A 25,811-nucleotide genomic window follows, 5' to 3' on the forward strand; every position below is an offset into this window, starting at 1 on the left:
TTACAGAATTGTACAACCATTTCTGGGAAATGCCTGTGGAAACCGCCTTTCTGATTGACGCCCAATCTTTGATGAACTCGGCAACAATTTGGCCATGAGCTCTTTTTGAACGAGCGCGGATGCTACAAAAAAAAAACAATATCTGCTAAAAGCGGAAAAGGGACACGTGGTCGTGGGTGAGAACCGAGGGTAACCCTGTTCTGGGAAAGCAAAAGGAAGCTGAGGACCATCTAAATCCGGAGCGATGCAACTCCCGGGAGAGGCGTGGGACGTTTCCTTTCCCAAAAGAGACGGTGCTGCCGTTGCCTCCATAAAGGTCCCGCCGGCTGCCTCCAACGAGGACGCGGAAGCTCGCTGTTGCTTCATTAGCGGCAGTGCTTGTGCTGGTGGGAGAAACAACGTTGTCAGCTCGAAAACACAACAGCTGGTGCCCATGTGGATTTATACAAACAGGATTTACAGCGCGGAGAGTCTTTAACGGTAATGACCGTTCACCACAGTGGTCGTGTTAGTTGCAGGCACAAAGGCTGTGGTCAGGACGACAGAAGTTTAGCTTTCTTTCGCTATCTATATATTTCTGATGTTTGAAAATGTTATTTAGCTTCTTTATTGTAAGTGTGACTTTTCGTGACAAAACCCAAAACACACCAGATTAATATATGTGGCGAAACAGAGTGAACTTTAACAAATTATGTGTACAAATGTTATGCTATGTTTTTCTTAAAACTCAGTTTCACTTTTAATAAAATAATTTTTGCGAATACTGAAAAGTTTGTTCTTTTAGTTGTATTCTAAATATAGATTTCAGCAAAGCTGCACACAACTGCACTTTCCCTCGAGATTAATACAATGTCGTGACACCTCGAGTCGGTGACATGTGTAACATGCATCAGACAACCCGAGGCTTACACATACCTCTTCCAATATATCTGTCCAGAGTGGAAGAGAACCCAAATACCATCCAGAGGGACTCTCTAGTGCTTCGTCTAGTGGGAATTCTTTCACCATCAGTGATGTAAGTAAGATATTGTTGAGCTGCACCTTTGCCTTCTCCTTAGTCACAAGCCAGATGAGTTTTTCTTCAGTTTCGCTTACATACATGCTACGATATTCGATGTACGATACATTTTCAAAATCGTCAATGCCACATTTCAACCAATGGGCTGCAAGGAAGAATGACAGAGTACCAGTGAATACACATCGACTCTATTGCCATGGGGGCCATGGGAAACCCATGACACATAATTGTGCTTAACCGACTCGTGGCTTAGATCTTTGCCAGTAATGGGGGAGCAAGTATTTTTTTTGCACTCCAGAGTGCTTTAGATTCTGGCATTGTGCAATTGTCACTGACTTTTATATTTTGTTTCAAATCAAGATCTTGAAAAATAAAGAGAGAAAAATGCACACAAATGCGAAATGCATATGAGAGGTTTTTAAATATATAATTTCAAGAGCATTGCAACACTAAGGTTACATCATGTTTCTATTTAATTTACTCAATACTCACTTTTTTAAAGATATTAAAAACTTGGCAGTAATGCCGAATATTTTTATGTGGACAAAGTGATTTCGGAATATTAGCTTTGGCACACTGGACTGCACATTCGACGTTGTGTATAAATTGGCCTAAAAATCTATAGATCTAGGTGCACATATGACACATAATATAACTGCGGAATGGAGACACTGGCTGGAGGGATGGATGAGCAGGGGGGCTCGGCTGGGCAGGCCATGTGGCTTGCATTGCATCCTCATCGCAGCGATTAAAACAAATCCAGATCAGCTGTGGCCACTACACTGACCTTCCGTTTCAACCAATCGGATTTAGATGCACAGCTGACTGGCAGGGAGGGCTGCAAGGAGTTATGCAATGCCATGCACAAAGTAGGCGGCATAAAGTGCACGCCCTATGGTTTTTTTTATATAATGTTCTTATTAATTGAATGGAAAACAAATACAATTGCTCCTCAAACCTCCATGAATAAGTGTTGCAGATTAATTCACATTCAAATGTGAAGGATCGTTCCACCTTATGGAAATATTGGCGTCAATCAACATTAATGTGTTTTAGTTTAGGAAGATATGGATACCGTGGCTATGAAAGACCAGACCATGGGCCGTATGATTTTGCACTCCCCCAAAATATTAATATAATATTTAAAATATATATTAAAAAAAATCTAAATAAAACTAATATTGTTTAAATATATAAAATAGATAATTAGTTAAATATATAATTATGCATAATTTTGGTATAAACAATAAAAATAAGAATATCAATAATATAAAATATATATGAAGAAGGCGGTGTGTCTGCAATTCACCAACTCTCAGACAAAGCATTTGAATGGCTAAACCACTTAGAACGGAATCTATCATAGTTGCTTCTCATTTAAGAACCATCATCAACTTTTTTCTAGTGTTTATGTCCATCGTGCAGTGAGCACAACCCTTCCATTATAGCAAATAGAACTTGCCAATACATCCCCACTTTACTGATACAGCATAAGAGCATTGCAGAAAATACCGTTTGTGTTGGAAAATGTTACGATTCCCACTGAATAGATCTGTAAATGTATGCAACATTTTTTTACTACATTGGAGGGACATTGCAGAGAAAGCTTAATTACATAAGCCAATGTGTAAAATATATCACACACAAACTCTTTTCTCTCAATGTGTTGTCATGTATACTACGGAGAGAAGATATTTTCTTCTTAGTTACACTCACACAGACATCATAACATTACTCTCAGTATTACTTAGATCGTGGTAGGGCATCAAATAAAATAGAAATTTGAAGATGATAATCCTTAATCGGAAACAAATGTTATTCAATTGATACACTGACAAATGCGTTTGGGTTTTTTGTTAATTGCATGGGGGAGTGAGTGCCTCTCACACAAACCAATGCACATGCACAGAGTGGGAGAGTCAGCTTACTCCTCCAAAAAAAACAGAAAAAAAACATCCCAAGACTGGAGCCGTGCACAGAGATGGTGTAACAATCTCACACTAGCCACGCTGCATCAACATATATTCATTTTCTTTGAGAAACAAAAATCTATCCCAATTGTGCTATCGGCTTCATCGTAAGATGAATAATCTCTCCGGATCTCTTGCAAAGGCAGTGCAGTAATTTTTGTTAGAGAACGGCCCACGGAAGCGGATATGACAGAGCAACCCTGGAGATATCTTCAGTCGGAAGCAGAACTTTCCCACCCGTTCTAATTGCTATTTATGTTTTTTACATTAAACGTTACTCCTGTCGATTCCAAAAATTTGATATGGCATGTACACTAAACACGGGGAATGGCTTTAAAAGTTGTATAATCTCCTGTAGATGTAGATGCCACTGGTTTTTCATGTTTTGCAGTTAAACTTAGGCCTCTTGGTCCGAACAGGCAACTGGACATACGGATCGGTATTTTGCATCTCTGAAAGTTCGTAAGTCGAATGTTCGTAAGTAGAAGAGTTCCTGTATTTTTATTTTACCAGATAAAGGCCCGCTGATCTATAGCTCTTTTAAAGAAGTAACCTGGCCACAAATGATAGCTCAACAAAGTTGCTTATCACGTAGAAAATCATAGCAGCCAAATGCTGTAAATGTGGAGGGAAAAACTGGAGGTCCCGGAGAAATATCCACGCGTCCACGAGGAGAACATGCAAACTCCAAATATACAGCAGCAGGCGTCAGGGTCAGGATCAAACCCACGACCTCCTGAATACCAGACGAGGTAGACATCATCTTGCCACCGTGGAGCCCCTTAGCTTAACTTGGTCCAATAATAATAATAGGATGAATAACAAAGAAAAATATATAACAGATTTTTTCAGATTTTTTTGTTAATTCAATACAGTAGTTAGTTACTTTAGTAAGTTTCTGCCCAGTAATTGTACAAATATTAACACAACACAGATTACACGTCTTCAAGGTGGTGCTTTGCAGCTGTGATTTCTGCTGCCTCAGCTATTCTTCGGCCTGTTTTATTAGCTTTTTCTAGTTTACGAGTCGTGGCACTCACACGTGAATGTGTAGACCTGGGATGAGTTAAAAGGCATTTTTTACAGTTAAAGCAAGCTCCCAAAATAAAGAGGCAGTCGCTGATGCTTCTGGCTGGAAAACCTGATGCTGTTCATTTTACTTTGTGAGAGTTTCCTTTTGAATGTCCCATTAGATGAAAGTGTGTGTGGAATTCCATTCTTTGACAGGCTGTGGTTGTATACAGTATGTGAAGGTTGCATACTGGCCAAGTAGGCCCTGCCTTTCAGATGGTGCCGATATGGGCAGACAGACCCTCCTTGGTCCAACTTACATCTATAAAAATGACTCTGTGACTGATGTGTAGGGAGCACGTGCATGTGTGGGTGCACGTGTAGGTGCATGTATGCAAGTACGTGTGGGTGCATGTGTGGGTGCATGTATGGGTGCATGTGTGGGTGCACGTGTGAGTGCATGTATGCAAGTACGTGTGGGTGCATGTGCATGTGTGGGTGCATGTATGGGTGCATGTGTGGGTGCACGTGTGAGTGCATGTATGCAAGTACGTGTGGGTGCATGTGCATGTGTGGGTGCATGTATGGGTGCATGTGTGGGTGCATGTGTAGTGGTGTATTCACACGGACATTTTTAGCTTTTCTCCTGTGTCACTTTATTACCTCGCATCCCTTATGGATGATCCTCACACTAACACAACGGTCCCTTGCTCCGAACTCCCTCTCTCTAGACTCTGCTCGCCTGTCACTCTATACTCCGTTAGCCTGTCACTCAACACTCCGTTAGCCTGTCACTCTTGTCTCACACCTCCACCCTCGTCCTTGCCCCCTGCGGGGGATCAGCCAACACCACTGGGGAGGACGAGGTGTGGAGGACGAGGTCCCAGGCTTCTTCTCCCCGGCTCTTGTCCTATTCGTTCCTTCAGCTCCAACCAACAACCACCCCGTGTTGCTCCGCACACACACCTTATATCCCCCTCCTCATTAAGGGTTCCCAGTTACCCCCCATTCAGCTGGCACCTCAGCGACGCCTGCTGCACGTGCTCTCTCTCTTATCATCTCCATCTTCCGCCTCTCCGGCGTCTACCCCGTGTTCCCACGCTCGCACCTGCCCGTCCCCAAATGCACCCGCTTTATCACTGCTTCTCCCCCTAATTGCTCGCCACTCTCTGGCTGCTACTCCACGTCTTGACGCTTGCACCTGCTCGCCCTCAAATGCACCCGCTGTTTGACAACCCCGTGCGTTACGCCACTACACATGTAAGCACGTGTGGATGCGTGTGTGGGTGTATGTGTGGGTTAATGTGTGGGTGCATGTGTGGGTTCATGTGTGGGTTAATGTGTGGGTGCATGTGTGGGTTCATGGGTTGGTGCCTCTGTGGGTTCATGTGTGGGTCCATGTGTGGGTGCACGTGTGGGTTTATGCGCACAGCTAGTATCTGGGTGGTGCCAAATTGCTTATGCACGTCAGTTGATGGTGGGACACGTGTCGTTTTAGTTGGCGGTGCAGCCACCACCCCCACTTGCAATTTCTGAAATGCATGATATAGTTTGGTGTTTCACGTTATGTTTTGACAAGTCACTGTGCTGTAATCATAACAGTGTAAAAAGAAGTCTGTGTTTAGCAGCACTATTTAGCCACTGCACTTCCATAATTGTGCACGGTTCATTTCGGTTCGAGCTGTGATGTGAATTATAAAGGTGGAAAGGAATCGGTGGCAATGAAAGACAGACGAATTGTGATAAATTCCTATTCCGAGCATTTATTTTGTGGAAGCAGCCGCTTCATAAAAAGAGTTTCACTGGGACAAAGTGACAAAAGCTGTTTGCATTATTCTGTTTAAACCTTTGTATCGTACCTGGGTCTCTCGTCTGTTAGGTCTATGCAGAACATCTGTGTCTCAGATGGCAGAAATTCAATTGACATTGACTTGCACCTGCACTTTTGAAATGGAAGACAGAGGAAACGAGGTCAGTGCCTGTGGTCTGAAATGTGAAATTACTGCACTGTGCGTAAATCTAACAGACTAAATTGTTAAGATCATGTTTTACCATGTGGTCTAAACTGCTGCTCACAACTTCTTCATCCTGTAAAAAAGGATAATGTGTTTTTGGTTTAATTTCAAAACGACTTGTATTCAGTACATAAGCTGCATTTTCACCCTTGTAACATATGCCTCCTTCACATGATGCCTCAGTCACGCTAAGAATCAGTTAAAACACTTTAGCTGTCTGAATTATAACAGTGTTGCCCCACACCAGCTGCAATGAATACCATAATGTCTATAATTCAACCACATGTTAGTTGGCACACACTCTCGTGTATTATGGAACATTTATTCTATCCAGCTAGTGCCACAGTGATGACAAAGCCATTGCACCTTCACATTCGTACGTCATGAGCCTTGTTTGCATATGCATGCTTGTACTATATATGGTACATGTGATGCACCTGACATTTTCTGCAGGGTGAATTCAGACACATTTTAAAGGGATCAGAATTGATATAATGAAGGGTGTATTTTTTTTTACCACAGATCCTATTTTATGTGGTATACATTTTATTGACCTCAGAGGGATGATAGACAAAGTGAAGGAGGTTTGGTGACTTTAGAATGCATTCACTAGTTATATCCAAAAGTTGAGATTTTATGTGCAGATTCTTAAATGTGTCTTTACACAGAGACCACACATCCTGAACAAATAATATATTGGGTAGTAGAAGTGGAAAAATGCTTATTCACTCTTTGACTGATATGCAATACGGGGTTATGACATGATCATGAGCACATACAAACTAGGCTTCAAGGCAAGTTGCACATCAATCACGGCTATGTTGTATGTGTTATACTGTACAATAACTAGCTGAGCTTGCTAGGATGACCAGAGCTGTATTCATATCAGGGAACTCTACATTGAGCATAGAACTGTCCAGGGATAGAACGTTGAGTATATTTGTTACGTCCCATATTAATAAAATAATAAAACCCGATACAACTCGATAACATGCAATTTGGATTTGTATCGCGTTTAAATGTAACTGCACCTCACGAGGTATTTTTTTATTGTGCTTTTTTTCTGTTGCATATGGAATTAATGTTTTAATGGAATAATTGTTAGAAGTCGTTTGTTTAAATTGATACATCTAAAATTCGAGTCATCAAGCTTCAATAAGTAATACTGTAAGATGAGAACAATAATTAATTATTGTAATACTATATTCATAATATACCTTGGTGTCACATGCCTTGGCCTCAAGTAGGAGTGGAAGTGATGATGGCTGTGAAAGTGATTTGACCGCCCATTGTTCATAGTTGACTCTATCGCATTTTTTTGGCCAGTAAGAAGGAGTCACGACTTCCCCATTGAAAGTCACGGTCCGGAAACAACAGAAATGTCCTACTTCGGTCATGTAATGAGAAAGTGAAGGGCAGGAGAGAAAAAGGTCTGTGCTCTGGAATCTGAGAAGGCAGTCACCAGAGGTGGGACAAAGTCATTGTTATGCAAGTCCAAGTCGAGTCGCAAGTCATCAAATTCATGACTCGAGTCTGACTCGAGTCCAAGTCACATGACTCGAGTCCACATCTCATAGGTGGGACAAAGTCATTGTTATGCAAGTCCAAGTCGAGTCGCAAGTCATCAAATTCATGACTCGAGTCTGACTCGAGTCCAAGTCACATGACTCGAGTCCACATCTCATAGGTGGGACAAAGTCATTGTTATGCAAGTCCAAGTCGAGTCGCAAGTCATCAAATTCATGACTCGAGTCTGACTCGAGTCTAAGTCACATGACTCGAGTCCACACCTCTGGCAGTCACAGAAGGGACAGACCGTGGTCGAGGTTGCTGGCGAAGAAGAACGTTACAGGTTCGACTCTTCCCCAACTACCAAGAGGCAGTGAGGGCTAGAAGTAGAAGGGGGTGGAAGGTGCTGGGATCATGGATGGGTGTCCAGTGGGTCGTACTCGACCTGATTATGGTACAAGGTTACCAGGTGAAGCAATCGCTCAGCAGGCCACATTCCTCGTTGGTGAGACTCAGTGAATCTTGACTTGAAGCTTTCGTTACAGTAGAAGTTCATTTTCTTGGGTCTTTCGGTAAAGTCACGTAGATAGGTTCAAGAATTACAGAAAACGGTCGTCTTTTTCCTGAAGACGAGTGCTTGCGTTGCGATCGAAAGTTGTAGTTTTCTGGTTTTTAAAATTATTTTCTTTGAACCTATCTACGCGACTTTACCGAAAGACCCAACAAAATGAGACTCAGTGAAGTTAAATCTGTGATGACCTTGTTTGTAACTGGGCGACGGTCATCAGGAAAGTCCACAGGCTTTTAAAACATAATTTGACATACTCCCTTGTCTACTTATTTGGTGAATTTAAAGGCGCATTAATTCCCATACAGAACAAATATCTATTTATTTTAAATACAATTTTAAAACATATTAACGCGTTAAATATATAGACAATACGTTTATATTTGCAAAATATTCTCAATATATGTGAAATTAATATATCATATTCAGGCCAAAATTTATTGAAAATGCTATCTTTTATCTTTTATTTAAAAAAATATGTTTAAAAACATTAGTAATTCACTTTCTATGAATGGCTGTAAAAATAATCATCATGTATGTTTGTATATTTATGTAACATTTTCTTGAACTGAAATGTAGGCAAAATGTATCATGATATTATTTCAGCAATTTACTTTAAAATATTTTAGTTTCCCATAGGAGACTATCATAGGCTCATGACTTTCTGTTATAAAATGAGCCTTATATATGTAGTCGATGAATTACACTTCAGCGCTGACGTAACTTTTAAATTCATTTTGCCAGTAATTAATATATTTGACTGAAGGTGCAGTGGTCTGGATATAGCTATTTTGATGTTTATACATGTATAGTGGGTTCTACGGAGGCATACACTTGAACTTGGAGGCAACGCGTTTATTAGACTACAACGGGGTAACTACATAACCAGGTCAGTCAGTAACACACTGCCTGACCCCCGATGCCGAGCGTAAAGACCGAAGACTGAGGACCGAGGATCGAAGAGACGTAGCACCGACGGGTTTATTCCAGAAGACAGCCTCCATCGGCACTCGGGACCTCTCTTTTATGCCCCTGAGCGTGGCCTGGCTCCGCCCTCAGCCACGCCCCCTTCTAGATCCTACTAGAAGGTTTTTGGCTATACATCACGTGTCCTTCTCGCCACCTTTTGGCCCCCCTCATTAAACTGTCCTGGTCACATGCCCTCTCGGGTTCACCTAGAATGTCACGTCCTCAACTGCCCTCTCCCTGACTGTCACCAGAACCATGCCCCCTAGGGCCCCCTTCCATGCCATACATACTCTGGTGCCAGAGAGAGGCTCTAACACGCACAGTTGCACTATTCTTTCAGTAGCTGGCGCTAAACGCCATAGTGACCCAATATACGTCACTATACATGTGCACAAAGAGTCCATTTGAAACCACAACATGGAAAGATGCCGCATATTTAAATCATAAAAGAGCCAGCGGTGGGTGCAGTGTAAGTGCGCTAGCAGTGCTAAGCATGCGTGAGCGTCCTATCACAGCGTATATCGGTCATTGTCACGAGGCTAAACCACACATGCATGAAATAATTACTTCTGTTCTTTAGGCAATGCATTATTTGAACTGCATGGCTTTGTATGTATAAATATATGTTGAACTTCTTTCGCACCATATTTAGCCAACCCGTGCTCATGTTATTTGTTAAAATAGTTCGCCTGGAAAATATCTCGAGATGGAACACCGTTGTTTGCAAAGGTGCCCAAGGTGTTAATTGCAACAACAAGGACAAACACCATTTACCAATAAGTGGTGGGCGATCACTACGGCGCTTGTGCCAGGCTAGGTGCACCTTGAGGCCATGTGGAGTGTCGAAGACTCGTTGACAGGAGGTCACAATACAGACCAATGTGTTATTGGTTTTGGCTGCCCGGCCTCTGCTCGTTGTGAGCGTCGCACACATGCCCTCCGCTGTTGTTGGAGGGCGGCTGCCTCCAACTGCCCAGTAGCAGCGTCCTTCACGAGCCTCCTCCACAGAGACCAATCTTGACACCACTTGAACCGGTCATTCGCAAGTCCATTCAGCTTTACATCCTCTTGTACCACATCAGCCCTTTTTTGTTCTCTAGCCCAAGCCGTGTCCATTTAGCCCCTTCTCTCCGGCCAAACAGAAGCTGCTTGGGCATGCAGTTGCTTGGTATGTGGGCTACATGACCCAGCCAATGCAGCATCACTTTCGAGAAGAGCTCACTGATGAGACTGTCTAGATCTTTAAAGGATCCCACAAAATCCAGTCTGGTTAAACTCAAGATGGATCGTTGGCACGTATACAAACATATTAAATGTATAACTTTTACAGTAATTATTTATACAATTTAGCAATGTTTTAGCATTTGTCTGCCTTGTTTTTTGGAAATAGGAGTATTATAATCTAGATTTAATAGGAGTATTATAATGATACATAGGATGCATTCATATAACGGTACACAATGTCTTTGATAACAGTGGACGATTGTGGCTTCAAAGTTATTTTGAAATATATATTTTAATCCCAGACTGCTTTCAATAATATCCCTATGTATACATACTCTGAAGTTGTGTCCATTTGTATACCTCAAGAGTATAACCTCTATGCCAACTTGCATGAATTGGTATCGAATCAGAATTTGTATTTAGACTGGAGGGATCCTATGAGCTATGAAGCTCTTCATCACAGATGCCAAGTGTAGAGAGTTATGTATATATGACCTATGCACTAGTACATTCGGTGCAACGTGCCTTGTAGCATCATTCAAATGTTCGCATTTCACACCCTTGACAATTGGTCTCAGATGCCTAAAGAATAATTTCCAAAAGCCAGATGAACAATTACATTGCCTTTAACAATGTGCAGACATGTACAGGAAAACAATTGCAAACACATGTAGGGTTTATAACATATTTATCTGCTGAATGTTGTATATTATCTCACTTCTCATAGTCTCCAAAGAGACTAAATCATACGTTATCATTTTACGATGGCAAAGCAGTAACCATAACATATATCAACTATTCCTATCTAATTATATTTACTTATTTTAAGATACCTTGATGTGCTGCTTTGTAGACAACTCATGAATGTTTCAGCATTTATTTGCATACTTCGAGAAAATGGAAGGATTGTAATTATACATGGGCTGCATGCATATAACACCTATAAGCATTATGCCCATGAAAACAATTGACCATTTTTGTGAATGGAAAATGTAGGATTTTCATTTCTACTCATGATTTACCTGAGCAACGAGAGCAAGTTATGACAGATGTGTCCAGCAAAAAAACCGAGGTTTTCCTCTAAGTTGGAAACAATTACAACATTTGAGCGTGAGCTGTTTTTTATGTCCAACGTGCCGCAGATTAAATATGATAATCAGATTACCGTCAGAAACGGGTTCTTTATTTGCGCTGAGTAAAAACGATCAGCTCCATGCTGCGCTTGCATAATCAAAGACGCATATGTGTACAGATGGATGGCCATGGATGCATGTAACGCGAGCACGCATGCGCATATGCGTAACCATGATATGGCCGTAAGTGTACGCAACACGTAAGATCATTCCATACCATACCTGTAAACCCATACGGTTTACCTCTATTCTTAGACAGGGAAATTGAGTTTTCAGGTCCATACGGCATACAGCCGTTTCAATACGGGCTGAACATGTTTTTGTCTATTTGTGCGTGTTTCTCCAATGTGATGGTACTTTATAGCATGAACGTTGATATTTATAAGGGCACGGGGTGACCAATTAGGTCTGAATTGGTTTGTAATAAGGTAGGCACTGATGAGGGGTTGACAGGTATGCCATATTCAGATTCAGACTCGATTGTGTTGTCTACAAGAGTACTGTAATGGCTGATTTGTGTCTTCTCGTAACCGCTGGGAATATATAGTTGTACCTAGCTCTGCGATCTTACATTTACTTGCAAATTTCATCTCTAGCCCCGCCCACTTACCCTTGGGTTGTACCCATCTCAAACGTATATAACCTTTGGCTGCAGTAGCTCTCTAGCTATATTTCTTCATGCCTTAGCAGTCCGCCTGCTGTATTTTTTCACCTGAAGACGATTGCTTGTGTTGCGATCGGCGCGCGGTGTAACGACATCGCGGACACCACAATGGTGTGGGTGTAACACCGGACCTAGAGGAGCTCGGTGAGCGCTGATTGATAGCGCTAGACGGCACCACGTTTGGCGTGCAGTGCCAGCCCTACAGGACAGGGTGTGGGAGTGCCGGCCGTAGGAATGAAGTTACTAAAGGCCATGGCACTCTGGTTGACCCGAGAAGACACGTGACCAGTTCAGTCTACAAAAGGGCCCCAAGTGGGGGCTAGGGGTGGTCACGTGGTTAGGGTCCAGATCCTGCTCGAGGATTCTGGAAGGTGGGCGTGGCCAAGGCGGAGCCGGCCACGCCGCAGAGAATATAAGCCGGGTCCCCCAGAGGGACCGGCGGTTATTGTTCACCCTGAAGAAACCTTCGTCTACACTCTACGTTCTCCGATCAACGAGTCTCCAACACATGGATCCAGACCCAAGCTGTTGGTCCCGGTCTGTAGTAGCAGTTACGTTGTAACTAGTGTAGTTAGCCTGGTGGTCACCACCATAGGTTGTTATTCTTTTAGGGGAAGTTACCCCTTTGTGTTGGAGTTAAATAAATGTGTTGCCTCCAAGTATACGTCTGTGACTCAGTTGAACCCACTACACATGCAAAGACATGCATGCTTTTCGCCATGCTCTCCATTTGTCTGAGGCTGCAGCAATTTTATGCGACCTTGTCGAAGTTGATTATTAACCTGGATGAGCCTATCTCTATTGAGCCTTCATGCACAGTTGATATTGACCTGGAATTTATTTCTAGTAATTAGATAAATTTCCACATTGCTTTATTTATTCTAATGATTTATGACAGGTATTCCTCATAATGAAATACTATGGTAAATATAGCCTGAGGGTGTTGGCTGATTGCTTTTTTTATTGAGGGACTGTAAGGGCATTAGTTCACATTGCGGGTAAACAGATGGGACATTGTGACTAACACTGTCCGCTGTTGGCATGCTGGCCCCCAAAAGACGCGGACAGTTCAAAAGCTTTCTGCCAAATATGTGGCATTTCATAACAACCACGACGCTGTGCACAGGGAAGAGCAATAGCTTATAGACAAATCATATTTCTTCAGGTCAAACTAGTGATGGGCGATCACATTAGGTCAGCCTATTAAACTACGACTGAGCTGTGTTGCTCTTTTTCAGAAGTGATCTGGCCACAAAAAATATAGCTCAACGAATTGGCTCATTGTGTGGAAATGTATCGCAGCCAAATACTCTCAACGCACGTTGATTCTAATTGTGGAGGGAAAAACCAGAGGACTCGGAGCAAAATCCACGCGACAATGGGGAGAACATGCAAACTCCAAATATACAGGCGTCAGATTCTGAATAAAACCCACGACCTCCTGCATACCAGGCGAGGGAGATAACATCTTGCCACTGTGGCGAATCAGAGACATCGTGTGCTCTTGACCCCATCACCGCTTGAACCCAATGCATGCACATCGACTGAATTTTTTGGAAGACTTTGCTGTTTTTTCCTGGATGTTTCTGTTGCGCATAGGCACTTTAAGATGTTCTTTGTTCATGTTTGCACCCAAGTCAAGAGCCGCATGGCTCACAGCGCTATACCTAATAAATGAAACTGAAATGTGGTATTTTACCTTGCCATTAGTTTAGTGAGTTCATTGCATTTACGCTCCATTCCCTCTTTATAATCAGCAAATAAATAAATACGTGAACAAATATAAAAAAGCATGTTTCGTAACAAAACATTCTAAAATTTAACGCTGCATCTCTTCTGTGTGATGTCAAAGTGGTTAATTAGTTTAATATTCATAAAAATAGATTTCTAGGATAATTGAAACAGCTTTGTTTGTGGCATTGAAAGGTAAATGCAGAATGTACGATTTAAAAAGAGATGATCTTTCTAATAGTGAGCTCTATTCTGGCTATAAATAACGTCCATAGATGCAGTGTGTATGTAAGATAAGACGACATATTTGCTAAAATAAAGAACAATAAAGTCTCTCGTGCCTTTTCGGGTTGTACTTCCAGCAAGTGGAGGGGAACGTTGCACACCTGGTGCAATAAAAATAAACTCCCAGCGATTAGCCATTCCAGTTCAATATACACTTTTTACTGGTAGGAACCTCCTGGTTACACCAGCCCACAGGGGATTATTGTGTCCGTCCGTCCGTCGTGCAGGGAGGGGCTGGGTGGGGAAGGGGCTGGTCACCCCGTGGTGCCCTTATAAAACTCAACGTTTAACCTACTCACGCCGGCTTGTGCCCGCCCTCACAGTCGGGCATATTTGCGGAATACACCACGCCGCCGTTGACCCTGGCCATTGACCGAGCAACCCAACGTCCCTACCAGCTCCCTCCGCAGGAGTCCTGGTCATATGTTGACATTGAGTTCTTGTCCACTTAAAGGTTGGCTGCTTGCTCTTGTCTGTCTGTCTATGAGACGTTCTGCACGGATTTGTCAATTTACTTGTGAAGGGACATGCTGCTCGTGAACATTTTTCTGGGCAAATTATTTTACGTCCGTTTAAATTATGCATTTTTGTTGTGCTGAATCACTTCTTGTTGTGGCGTTGTTTCTCTCTCTCTCTCTCTTAAATTAGCCCTGAAAAGCAACAGTGGTGACCGGATCAAGGATGCCTCGGGGACAAGCGACATGGTCCTACCCGAGGGTGAACTCCTTTTGCAGGTGGGTACACAGTGGCGAGATAATAACTACTTTGCCTGGTCTACAGGAGGTCGTGGCTTCGATCCCGACCCTGACGCCTGCTGTATATTTGGAGTTTGCATGTTCTGTCTGTGGTCGCGTGGATTTTCCTCCCGGTCCTCCAGTTTTTTCCTCCACATTTAGAATCAACATGCGTTTAGAGTATTAGGCTGCTATAAATTTCCACGTGATAAGCTGCTTCGTTGAGCTATCATTTGAAAAACCGCAATATAGCTCAGTGGGCCTTACCTGGCAAAATAAAAATAGTTAATAGTATAAAATGAATGATGTTGGACATCATCATTATCATCATCATCACAATAATCGTCTTCATCATTATCATCATCACCAACATTGTTTTTAAGTAGCGCTCTAATTCTGTTCCTCAGTTGGGTCTCGCTGCATAGATTTTCACGGTTGTGCAGCGTACCTCTCCGATGTGTTGTCGGGTTGCACCGAGCGTGTTGTTCGGCATGGTGTCCGACGTTTCGCTCCACGTGCTGGAAGCTTTTTCATGAACTCGGTTCCACTTACTCTCTAGGTGATAGATTCAATATATTTTGTATGCATGTCATTACCTGTTCGCTATGTGTCTATCAATTGACAGCCAGGCCACTCTTGTTAGCAAGGTATTCTATCTCAAGGGTTTTTTCAGTCGAAATGAAATGTTAAAAAACTACCGTAAGAAAGTGTACTGGTAGCTTCTGTAAAAGCAAAACATTTGCCAAATAACATGTGGTAAAACCGTAGAATTATTGTTATGCTTGTTTACCCAAGAAACCCTCACTGAGGCTGAAGACTCTTTTTTCAGGAGGGTACTGCTGAGTTTTCACAGCAGGGAGTGATGTTTGCGATGTGTATTGTCATGGCAACTGATTTATTTGCAGGTAAAGATGTTTTGTCAACACCAGTTACATTGTTTTTTGTGTGTTTTTGTTATTTGAAAGTGACGATTATCTGAACTGGGTTTCTCATAGGTTGACTGAGCCTCAAATGAGTACCTTTCACAATGTATAAACATTGCCACTAGGGAGACATAGGCGGTCGGGCGTGTTTTGCTGGTCACCCACTGCCTCGTCTGCCGTGCCGGCCTTCATAGGCGTTACTCGCTAATAGCACTTGATCCGAAAGTCTATTAAGGCTATACTGGGGATCTTTGTTTTTGTGATTTGGACGAGGCCTGAGTGGTTGGCTCTGTCCGTCAATGGGGCAAGATATTGATGTCAGCACCACGACCCTGATTCCCATCGGCACTCCCCCAGCCACTGATTGGCTTTGGGTTTTTAGTGTGGAAAGGGATTCTACTGATTTTTCACAGAAAAGGCATGCCATAAAACTGCTGCAGGAATCAGTCAGAGTCGCTGTTGCGGAATTTTTTGTTAACATTGGTATTCAACCAAAAAACACTTCATGAATTGGGCCTCAAAAGTCTGCGTGTTACTTGCCTAGGTCTCCCAGAGCAAGCAAAATAAATATCCTTTGCTGGCAAATGTGTGTGTCCCTTCATCACGCCTTGCGCACTGTCCATGGAAGGCTGGCCCTTCATTGACGTGATCCACTCTGACAAGTGTTCTGTAATGAACAAATGGGGAAATTCCATTATGCGGCTACAGTATTTACATCGCCCAAGGCCTGAAGCTCTGCTATAACAGCCACGGGACAGCACACCGCTTGCCTATGCGCATGGGGGAAATAACTTCAATGGGTTGTCGGGTTATGGATAAGAACCATCCCTCTCCAAGCCGCTCGCTGTCAAGTTTCTCAACATCGAGTAAGCCACTGTGGACTCTGTTTGAGTGTGTAATGTATGTGTGCTAATGCATATCATACGAGGCTTGTTGTGGGACTCCTTAACAGAGAACGTTTACCATTCCACCGTGCCTTGAAAGTGCACCGGGCTTGGCCATGGTAACATGCCGCGGTAATATCACTTGCCACTGAGTGGCACATGATGGCCGTTGTATTGGAGAATGAGTGGATGCTTTGGGCTTCAGCTCTATAGAGGTTAAGTTCATCATCTGGATAATTTGTTTTGGCGTCATGGAAGCAAATGGATATTGCTTTATTGGAGTATATTTCTGTTATAACTTTCCACATGATAAGCCATTTCATCGGCTATCATTTGTGGCCAGGTGGCTTCTGAAAAAAGTTATATAGCTCAGTGGGCCTTACATGGTAAAATAAAATAAAAATGTTTATAGTTGTTGTATAGCTTACTGTGGTCACTGGCTTTGTTCATTGCAGTGCCACTGATGAGTCAGTTGAGTTTACTCCAAGATAGCTTCTCAAGTTCAGCATTCTGTAATTTTGAGCATTCGTAAATATTATGACTGGTTCCATCTTGTTTCATATAAATACAGCAATGCATGAAACTTGGACTGTGTTTAAATATTGCCAATTTAATAGCTTGGTATACTGAACATCTGTAAGTTCATCAATTGATTATATTATCAGGATGAAAAATTAAGAACTACATTATTGTTGTTCCCGATTAAAAACTTGACATGCACATTTATTTTGTATTTGATGTACAGATTTTACACTATATATAGACCTAGCTATTTAAGAACCTTATCAAATGTGTTATCTGAATTATATATGTAATGACAGTTCCACACAGAGTTTAATGAAAGTAGTAGTAGTGGGAAAGTATGCGCACTCTCACTCAGGTGATCATTCACAGTAACATTCGAAGATGTTTTCTGAAAATTGTATTCGAGAACTCAATGTTCATTAATGGAGAGAACACTTGCCACATCAGAGTTGCTGACAACAGTTATGATTAAAAAAATCTATGAAAATTAACTCAAGGAAATTATTGAATAACTCAGCCGTTGTTCATGGTACCTTGAATGTACGAAAGTTTTGGCTGGTGAGAAGTATTTTTTTTCCATCACAACTTACCCATGCAAATAACGATCAATTAATGCTGCTATACTGCTAGCAAAATGAAAATGTACGCTTTTGAGATGTGGTCCTGATGAATATTGTTGCACATCTCCTGCATGGAGACGTAGATGAACGCTTGCCTAAGAAATATTGGCGAGATGCAGACCCTACTGTAAAAAATCTAAAGGTGCAACTTTGTGTAATTTTTGGTATGTGAAAAATATGGGACGTAACCTCGAGAAAACCTTCCTTGAAGGAAGGGTTGCAAGTCATCGTACGAGTGGAGATGGATAGATGGCACGCATAAGATCATTGGGAGATCGGCTATTGGATTCTCGAATCTAGCAACGGATCAAGAAGTCTTCCAAAAATGTTGCTAAAACGTCACAACATTTCACACTTGAATAAATTGATTCACGTAATAAATATTTATTGAAGACACATGTTCACGTTCATAGACTCACTTGCGTTTTGTTTTAGGAACAGCAAGTCTGTGTTTCTGGATCGTATGTTATTTTACTGATAAACACTCACAATATAGTGATAACCTATACGTATGTAACTTCTTATGTAAGCTTCTAATTGCCCAGTATTGGCCATACATTTTATGACCTTCGCATATTGGCACTGTGTACCGCATGCAAACACTGTCCAAGTACAACTTTAACGGATGGATGCAAAATATGTGAAGGATGATGAACGGTGAAGTCCCTGACAGATGTTTTCTTTTTTATTGGGAACAGTCTAAGGCTGTGCATCAGGCAATTGTTTGTTTAGCCAGCTTACCCTACACCATCTGTCGGCTGAACTACTGGTCAACTGGATGTATGTATCAGGAGCTTTCTGCTTAGTTCTAATCTCATAACCGAATCTCTGATATCGCCGAGCCATCGGCCCCCTGGTGTGAACCACTTACTTGTGTACGTGGACGTTAGGAAGTGTAATTAAAACGCACCGCCATTTTCCACGAGGCACTGTTTGTAGTGGGACGGGACATGCACTATTATTGTAGATGTAATTTATTGGAGTGGTCCGTGACAAAGCAGCATTGTTTGTGGCATAAAAAGGGGAAGGTATGATAGGGTTTGTCATAGCTGGGGTGGTGGGAGGGTAATTGTGAAAGGCGGTGACAGCTTATGGAGACCTTCATCCAGCAGTAGATTGATCATGGCTGGTGATGAATGAGACGGTCTGGCAGATCTCCCTTAAATAACACACATTCATTCATATTATTGGTTCTTTCGGTAAATTCACGTAGAAGGGAAATAATAAAATAATAAAACACATTCATTCGTTTTTGGAGAACAAAGGGGGGGAAAAAACTCAATCATATATCAAATATGTACTACAGTATATGGTGGCATGGATACTATCTATATTTAATGATGATTTTTTTTTTTGTAATACATTGTAGGACAAAATATAATTAGTTCTTCTGAAGAACGCAACACGTTGTGGAATAGTCGCGGAAGCCCTTTGGGATAGACTTATCCTATAACTGGTTACGAGTTGATTAATGCTGAAAAGTATACAAAGGTAAAGGGGCAGCCCTGAAATTGCCTGCTCATGCCACTGCTGGCAAATAGTGGACCCCACTAGAGAGACCCTCTCGAGAGGCACATTTAGACAGTATTTTGTCCAACTCATCTAAAGCGGGCCAGACATCTTGAATGAAGAGGGAGTTCCCACATTTTACCCACATCCCTCGTGACCCGTATGCTCAAGTAACTGTGGTGTATCCATTTATACTGTTAGGTAGATAGAGGTGGAGAGAGTGAAGGAACCTGCCCGATGCGGCAACTACCACGCCGGGAGATTGAACCAGTGACCTCCAGGAATCCATTGTGGTCACCTCTACACAACGGTGCCTGCCCCTAATTGGACAGATATGGCTAGAACATATCTAAATCCTTTTGGCCAGTGAGTTTCTGTTTCGCACTCCATTATGAAGGCGAAGGGCTTGGAGATGCAGTGGACTGAGCTCTCTACAGCACTGACCTTTACCATTCATCATGAGAAGAGAATGTGAAGTGCAGTTTCGGTTGACGACTGATGGAATGCAGTTTTAACTATTTCCCATACTTGCATGCTGCTGTTGGATTTATTTAGTTCAGATCGATACCACACATTTTGTGAATAGAGTGGTATTAATATCTCTGTCGGGACTCTATAGTGCTCCCAATAGCTGAGGCCTTTCCACCAGGAGTGGCATGAGCAAGAAATGGCATGGTTGCACATTTATCTATTATCATTATTTAAATTTCACAGCGGCTTTTGGCTAACCATTGAACAAAAATGGCCATTGCATTGCGCGCTTTCAGATGCGCTTCTGCGACCGTCTGGAACGCTCTTCCTTCCGATATTAGGAAGCCACTGGAGCTATGCACTTTTAAATCTAGATTGAAAACTAATTTCTTTAGAACTGCTTTTTGGTGTTTAGTTTGTTGTCCTTCCCCCGCGCCTCCGATTATATATCACGGTTGACTATATATAGTACGAAGGAAGTTGACATACATACATACATACAATCCGGCACTGTCTGGTAATTGAATTTGCTATGGTAAGTGGGGGGTGGTGGCACATGCTAAATTGTGCATTTATGGCTGTCCTTGCTTAGGGTTATTCCTCATCGTCATGGAACAGCAACGGACATGCTTGGTAAAAAAAAGGACAAACATACATCATTAAATGTTACAGATGTGCATGCAGTGGTACTAGCTGTGGCTCAGGGCAGTATCTCGTGCTGCTGTGGAGCAAAAATAATGTTGTCAACGAAATTTGTAACACATGACCTAAGAGAAAAATTCTCAAATCGCAAAGCAAAACGTTGGCAGCAATTGCAGATTTTAACTTTTAAATCTCTTTTGAGACTTAGCGATAATGCATCATGTTATAATACCGTGCATGTGTGCTACTCTGTGGTTTTTGGAAGTGCGCATTGGTCATTCTCCCATGCGCTTCTTGGTAAAAAAATAATTAAAGAAACAAAATGGGATACATACCAGAAATATGCTAATTTAAAAGAAAAACACAATTATTTAACGATGAATGCTAATGTATTCCTCTGCGGCGTCCGCCACTGTGCTGTTGAGTCCTGTGTTGTGGCCGAGCTGCACCTGAACTAAACCCCCCCACCCACCCACGGCTGTCTGCGTGCGTTCGCGTGACGAGTGCCAGTGTCTACCGTAATGGCCACGTGGCCTGGTACTGTGGAGGTGTCAAAATGGAGGCGGCACACCCCCACGTGCACTCGCGCAAGCGGCCATGAACGACCACGTCACAATCAGAATCTCTAGTTAGACTGCACGAGGAATCCGATGAGCTGTAAAGCTCTTTTTCCACAGATGTCCAGTATAGGTGGGTGAGCAGGTTACATGTGCTTGCGACTTAGCACATGGTTTCTCTATCTTAAAAATATTTTTATTTATTTTCAATGACGTTATTATTTAACATACCCAGAAGTCAAATTTTTGAATGATTTTTGTTTCCCTCTTGTTCATGATCGCCGTCATCATCAGCCATCTGCGATGAAAGAGCTTCATAGCTTATTGGATTTCTCCAGGATAAATAAAGATTCTGATTCTGATCATCAATCCACCGCTGGACGAAGGCCTTTCAAAGCCATCCCCATCTCTCTCACGGTCCTGCTGTATATTAATGTTCGACATTTGTGTTTAATTTTAATACAGAGAACATTTCTGATGTGCGGTTCATAAATAAAACAGCAAAACACATTACAGCGATGTATGTTTGTCATTGGCTACAGTGCATCAAAAAAACAGGATGTTGAATGTCTGAGCCATTCTTGTACGTCTTGTTTTTAAAACAAAATAGAAATGCAGTGACATCATCCTGTTAAACTTATCTCATGAATGTGTTCACATGCACAGGCAACATTGAGTCCGTTGGTTGCACGTGTTAATGAAAAGCCATTAAATTGTTAAATTGAAATTATTTAAAGTACATTCATGCCTAATCGTACAGTTTTTTCAAATAATGACACAATTAAATTGCACATGTTCATACATAACCAATGATCCGATGAATACAACTTGTCAAATGTTCACTATTAACAAGGGAATGGTAAACAAAGTATCAGCTTCATCAGGGTACTGTACATGTAAGTTGCTGAAGGGTTGTTTCCATGGATGAATAGTCATGCGTTTTACATTTCAGACCCCATTGAACACGTAAAATGATAATTATACCATTTCTGATCTCATAATGAAATGAATTTACCATTGTTGTTTTGTAAACAAAACAACGAAAACCCCTCCATTGAATGTTTTTTGTAATAGAAAATGTGTGATTTGTTCAACGTTTTTTTACCTCGGCACATCGGATCCTTGGGTGAGTTCCAAAAAGGTAATTTGTACATTCCAATAGTCTGAAAACATAACGATGCCTGAAACAATGAAATCCTTACTCCATCAGGAATTGCCAAGCATCTATAGCAACTCTAAGCACAGCACATCAAATTCAAATTTTTCAGATGAACTTATGACCTGTGGAACCAAGCTGAAAAGAACCTCTTCTTCTCATGGAATTGAACCCATTTCGGGTGGTTAGCATCGGCCATGACATTTTCACACTTTGGCCTTCGTGGTGTGGACAGCCATGGTACTTTTCATGTCTTCACGCGGGGATTTTATTTAAGTTTGTGCTGCGGTAAAGTGCGGAGACTTTAATCATATTGCAGGTGTAACTGGCTCGCCCTGTACCTCTCCGTCCGTGATTGTAACGAGGGGACAGGCCGGTTAATGAAGACAACAGTAACAGACGATTTCAGAGGCGACGAGTGGATGCTCTGCGCTGTGTTCTGCCCTTCTCTTGAGCGACTCCACCACCGATGGACACCAGAGGGTTGTGGAACTGCAACTCTTTATTTCAAAGTGTTCTGCGGAGCATTCGTGCATCTGTTATTTTGACCAGATGCACACCAATCGACCGTACGTTACACATTCATCTCACTTGCTCACAGTGGCGGCTCCTGCAAAATCTCTCAGGGGGGGCAAATGTCTGGATGATTTATAAGGATAAGGTCCACCCATGCAAAGGATAAATTAACAGCTTAAGCATGTAAAGGCAACTTCACTTCTTTAATATTAATGAAAAATAAAGTGACTCTTACAATACATCTTGTTTGTTTCTATACTCACTATTAATACAATCCACTCAAGTTTCTTTTATTAAAGATTCCACTAGGTGGCGACAAATAATATTGTTGGATGCAACGTGCTTACGTATGATGACGTAAGCACGTTAGTGCGAGCCCTCCCGGAAGCCATAGAGAATGCATTGCAGCGCCCCCCGTTCGAAAAAAAACATCTTTGAATGTAAGTCTATGGGAACACTCGGGGCGATTCTCAGCCGGAGTGAAATCGCCCAAAAAGAGGCGGTACTCCACAGAACGTGGCATGACGCTGATTGGACTATATCCAGAGGCACAGTGACGGCTAGCGTGACTTTGTGGTTGAATGACATTGGTGGTGCGTCGCCCAATCGCCCTAATGAAGAAACCTCCCCTGCTTGCTCAATCTCCGTACTGAATTTGATGCCATGTACCCTCAATTGATTACTCTACTAATGGCCGTGGCCTACAATGCAGTCACGTGAGTCTATGGGTCCAATTCATGGTCATTATTAACTCCATTGATAATTATTATACGTGTCATTACATTAAGCCCATATCGGCTACGCAGGCTCTGGTGACCCTCATACTTGGAAACTAATACTGGTAGGAATCCACTGGTTCCACCAGCCCACAGGAGATTATTGTGTCCGTCCGTCGTGCATCAAAAAATGGGAGGGGTGGGGCTGTGTGGAGAGGGGAGGGTGGGGAGGTGCTGGGTGGGGAGGGTGGGGAGGAGCTGGGTGGGGAGGGGCTGGGTGGGGAGGGTGGGGCTGGGTGGGGGGTGGGAGGGGTGGGGCTGGGTGGGGAGGGGCTGGTCACCCCGTGGTGCCCTTATAAAACTCAACGTTTAACCTACTCACGCCGGCTTGTGCCCACCCTCACAGTCGGGCATATTTGCGGAATACACCACGCCGCCGTTGACTCTGGCCATTGAGCGAGCAACCCAACGTTCCTACCAGCTCCCTCCGCAGGAATGTGTTTTTCATGGGTTAAGAAACTTTACTAATTCTGCATCCGTCATACGAAAGAAGTCTCGAATCTAAAGTGCGTTTGCACTGATGATAATCGATAATGTATCTAGAGGGAGCATAAACAATTCTGGATAAAAGGGTAACAAAACTACGAAAAGGGGAACACGTCGTATTGAACCATGTAAATCTCAAAGTTCATTGAAATGCACCTCCAGAATATTAGGTTTCCGAACAGTTATGAAACCATAAGATATTTTTGCCACTTTCATCGATTACAGTGAGACAGCTACACTGTATCTGTTGTAGTGTCGGTGGCAACATTAACAAAAGCCCACCATGTGCACATATTTATATGAAATAGTTTTTTCATCACAGCATGGTTTATACACAGTGATCTGAAACTAATCTGTTTCACATTTGTAAGTCGATAAAATCAAAAGAGCTGCGTTTTCCAAGCCAAGGGATCTGTAGATAATTTTTCAAGGGTTTTTTGCTGTCTGTTTATTAATGCGAATTTTATGTTTTAAGTCCACAACTGCCCTAAAATCAGCACGTGAAACTCGACCATAATCAACTTAGCTGAGCAGTGCATATTTGGTAGAAGAGTTGTAGCCCCTTTTAACTTTATCATCTGTTTAGATTTAACTTCTGTAGGGAAAGCCTTACTTCAGCAGTTAAGCGAAGCCCAAAATTAATTATGTAAGCTAAAAGAGCAATTGCGTGACTTATCAGGGTCTGGCTTGGTAGAACTGTAAGAAATTTTTTTTTTTGCCGAAGGAGTAATGTTATCAAAACACATAGTGTTTGCCTTTGTGTTGGCCGGATCAGCGTTTGGACAAAAAACCCCCAAAGTTGCCTAATGTTCCCCGCTGCCACTCAACAGCACTCCTGTAAAAATAACCGCTTTCCGTTCCCACTGACTGCAAATCGTGATTTGGCTGCCATACTCCGATGAGATTGTGCCTTTTGTTGGCGGTGTATTGGTACATTGCATCCGGAGCAATTGGCTACAAGGTGTTGCTGTGCATGTATCCTGCGTTGGCTTCCTCAGGCAATGCCAGTGACTGACCAGGCCCAGGAGTGGTGGTGCGCGTACGCTGCTCGTTGCAGATGATTACCGCGTGCCGTCTGGCACACAGTGGACGTCGAAGATCCCCCTGACGTCGGTCGCAAGAGGAGGCCACTGTGTGTGCGGAGTCCAAATTTGATAAATTTCCTGCAAATTGTCCAATTGGGATTTTACATAGCAGTCATCGCCCCCTACTTACAGACTAATGCCCCTGGTCACCCTTGCATATCAGAATCGGAATATTTATTGATACTGGAGAAATCCGATGCGCTTTAAAGATTTTTTTCACAGATGTCTTTTGAGTTCTCACCTGGCTCAACAAAATAAACTTGAATGCCATTGCACATTACTCTGCCCTATATAAATGTAGAGCTGCATGAGGCTACAATTACCAAGTGATGAAAAGAGCATTACAGAAACCATGTGGAGGTGGCTGATTAGTTAAAAAAAAGCTTTATTTTCATGGCCTGAAGTGTAACAGTTTGTAACCTGGCTTGAAGTTATGTTTGCCTTCCTACGAATGTCCTGCAGTCATAAATCACCCAGTAAATCAATTGTGCATATTTAGTACTCCCCTTCAGAGCAAATGGTCCATCTCCGAGCAAATGGTCCGAAACATATTTAGAATAGCGCATTTACGCATGTAAATGCATGTCTAAATAACCAGTGAGCAGCATTCAGATCCAGAGTTCGATTCCTAGCAACTCTAATGTCCGAGGTGAATTATATGTGAATCGGTCCTGGTTTCTCTCCCTTCACCAACCCACACTGGCTAGCATTGTGAAGTCTGGTCAAACAACCTCCATGACCGACAACAGCTTGGGGGGGAAGCCTTTATCAAGCAGTGGATTGACATCGGGCTGTACATTGGTTTTATATAACCATTGGGATGGCAAGGT

At 42.4% G+C, this 25,811-nt stretch overlaps 1 protein-coding gene across 2 annotated transcripts in view; it reads left to right on the plus strand.

The window, feature by feature from the left end:
* The window catches only part of LOC144725015 (aryl hydrocarbon receptor-like), a 94,175-nt gene that overhangs the window by 46,321 nt on the left and 22,043 nt on the right, over positions 1 to 25,811 (plus strand). For both annotated transcript variants that reach the window (XM_078604449.1, XM_078604456.1), the window contains exon 3: positions 14,746 to 14,831. In XM_078604449.1, coding sequence (XP_078460575.1) covers positions 14,746 to 14,831 — 86 coding nt within the window. The remainder of the gene's footprint in view (positions 1 to 14,745; positions 14,832 to 25,811) is intronic.

Source organism: Lampetra planeri, chromosome 2 (genome assembly GCF_965212315.1).
Source record: "Lampetra planeri chromosome 2, kcLamPlan1.2.h2, whole genome shotgun sequence".
NCBI lineage: Eukaryota > Metazoa > Chordata > Hyperoartia > Petromyzontiformes > Petromyzontidae > Lampetra > Lampetra planeri.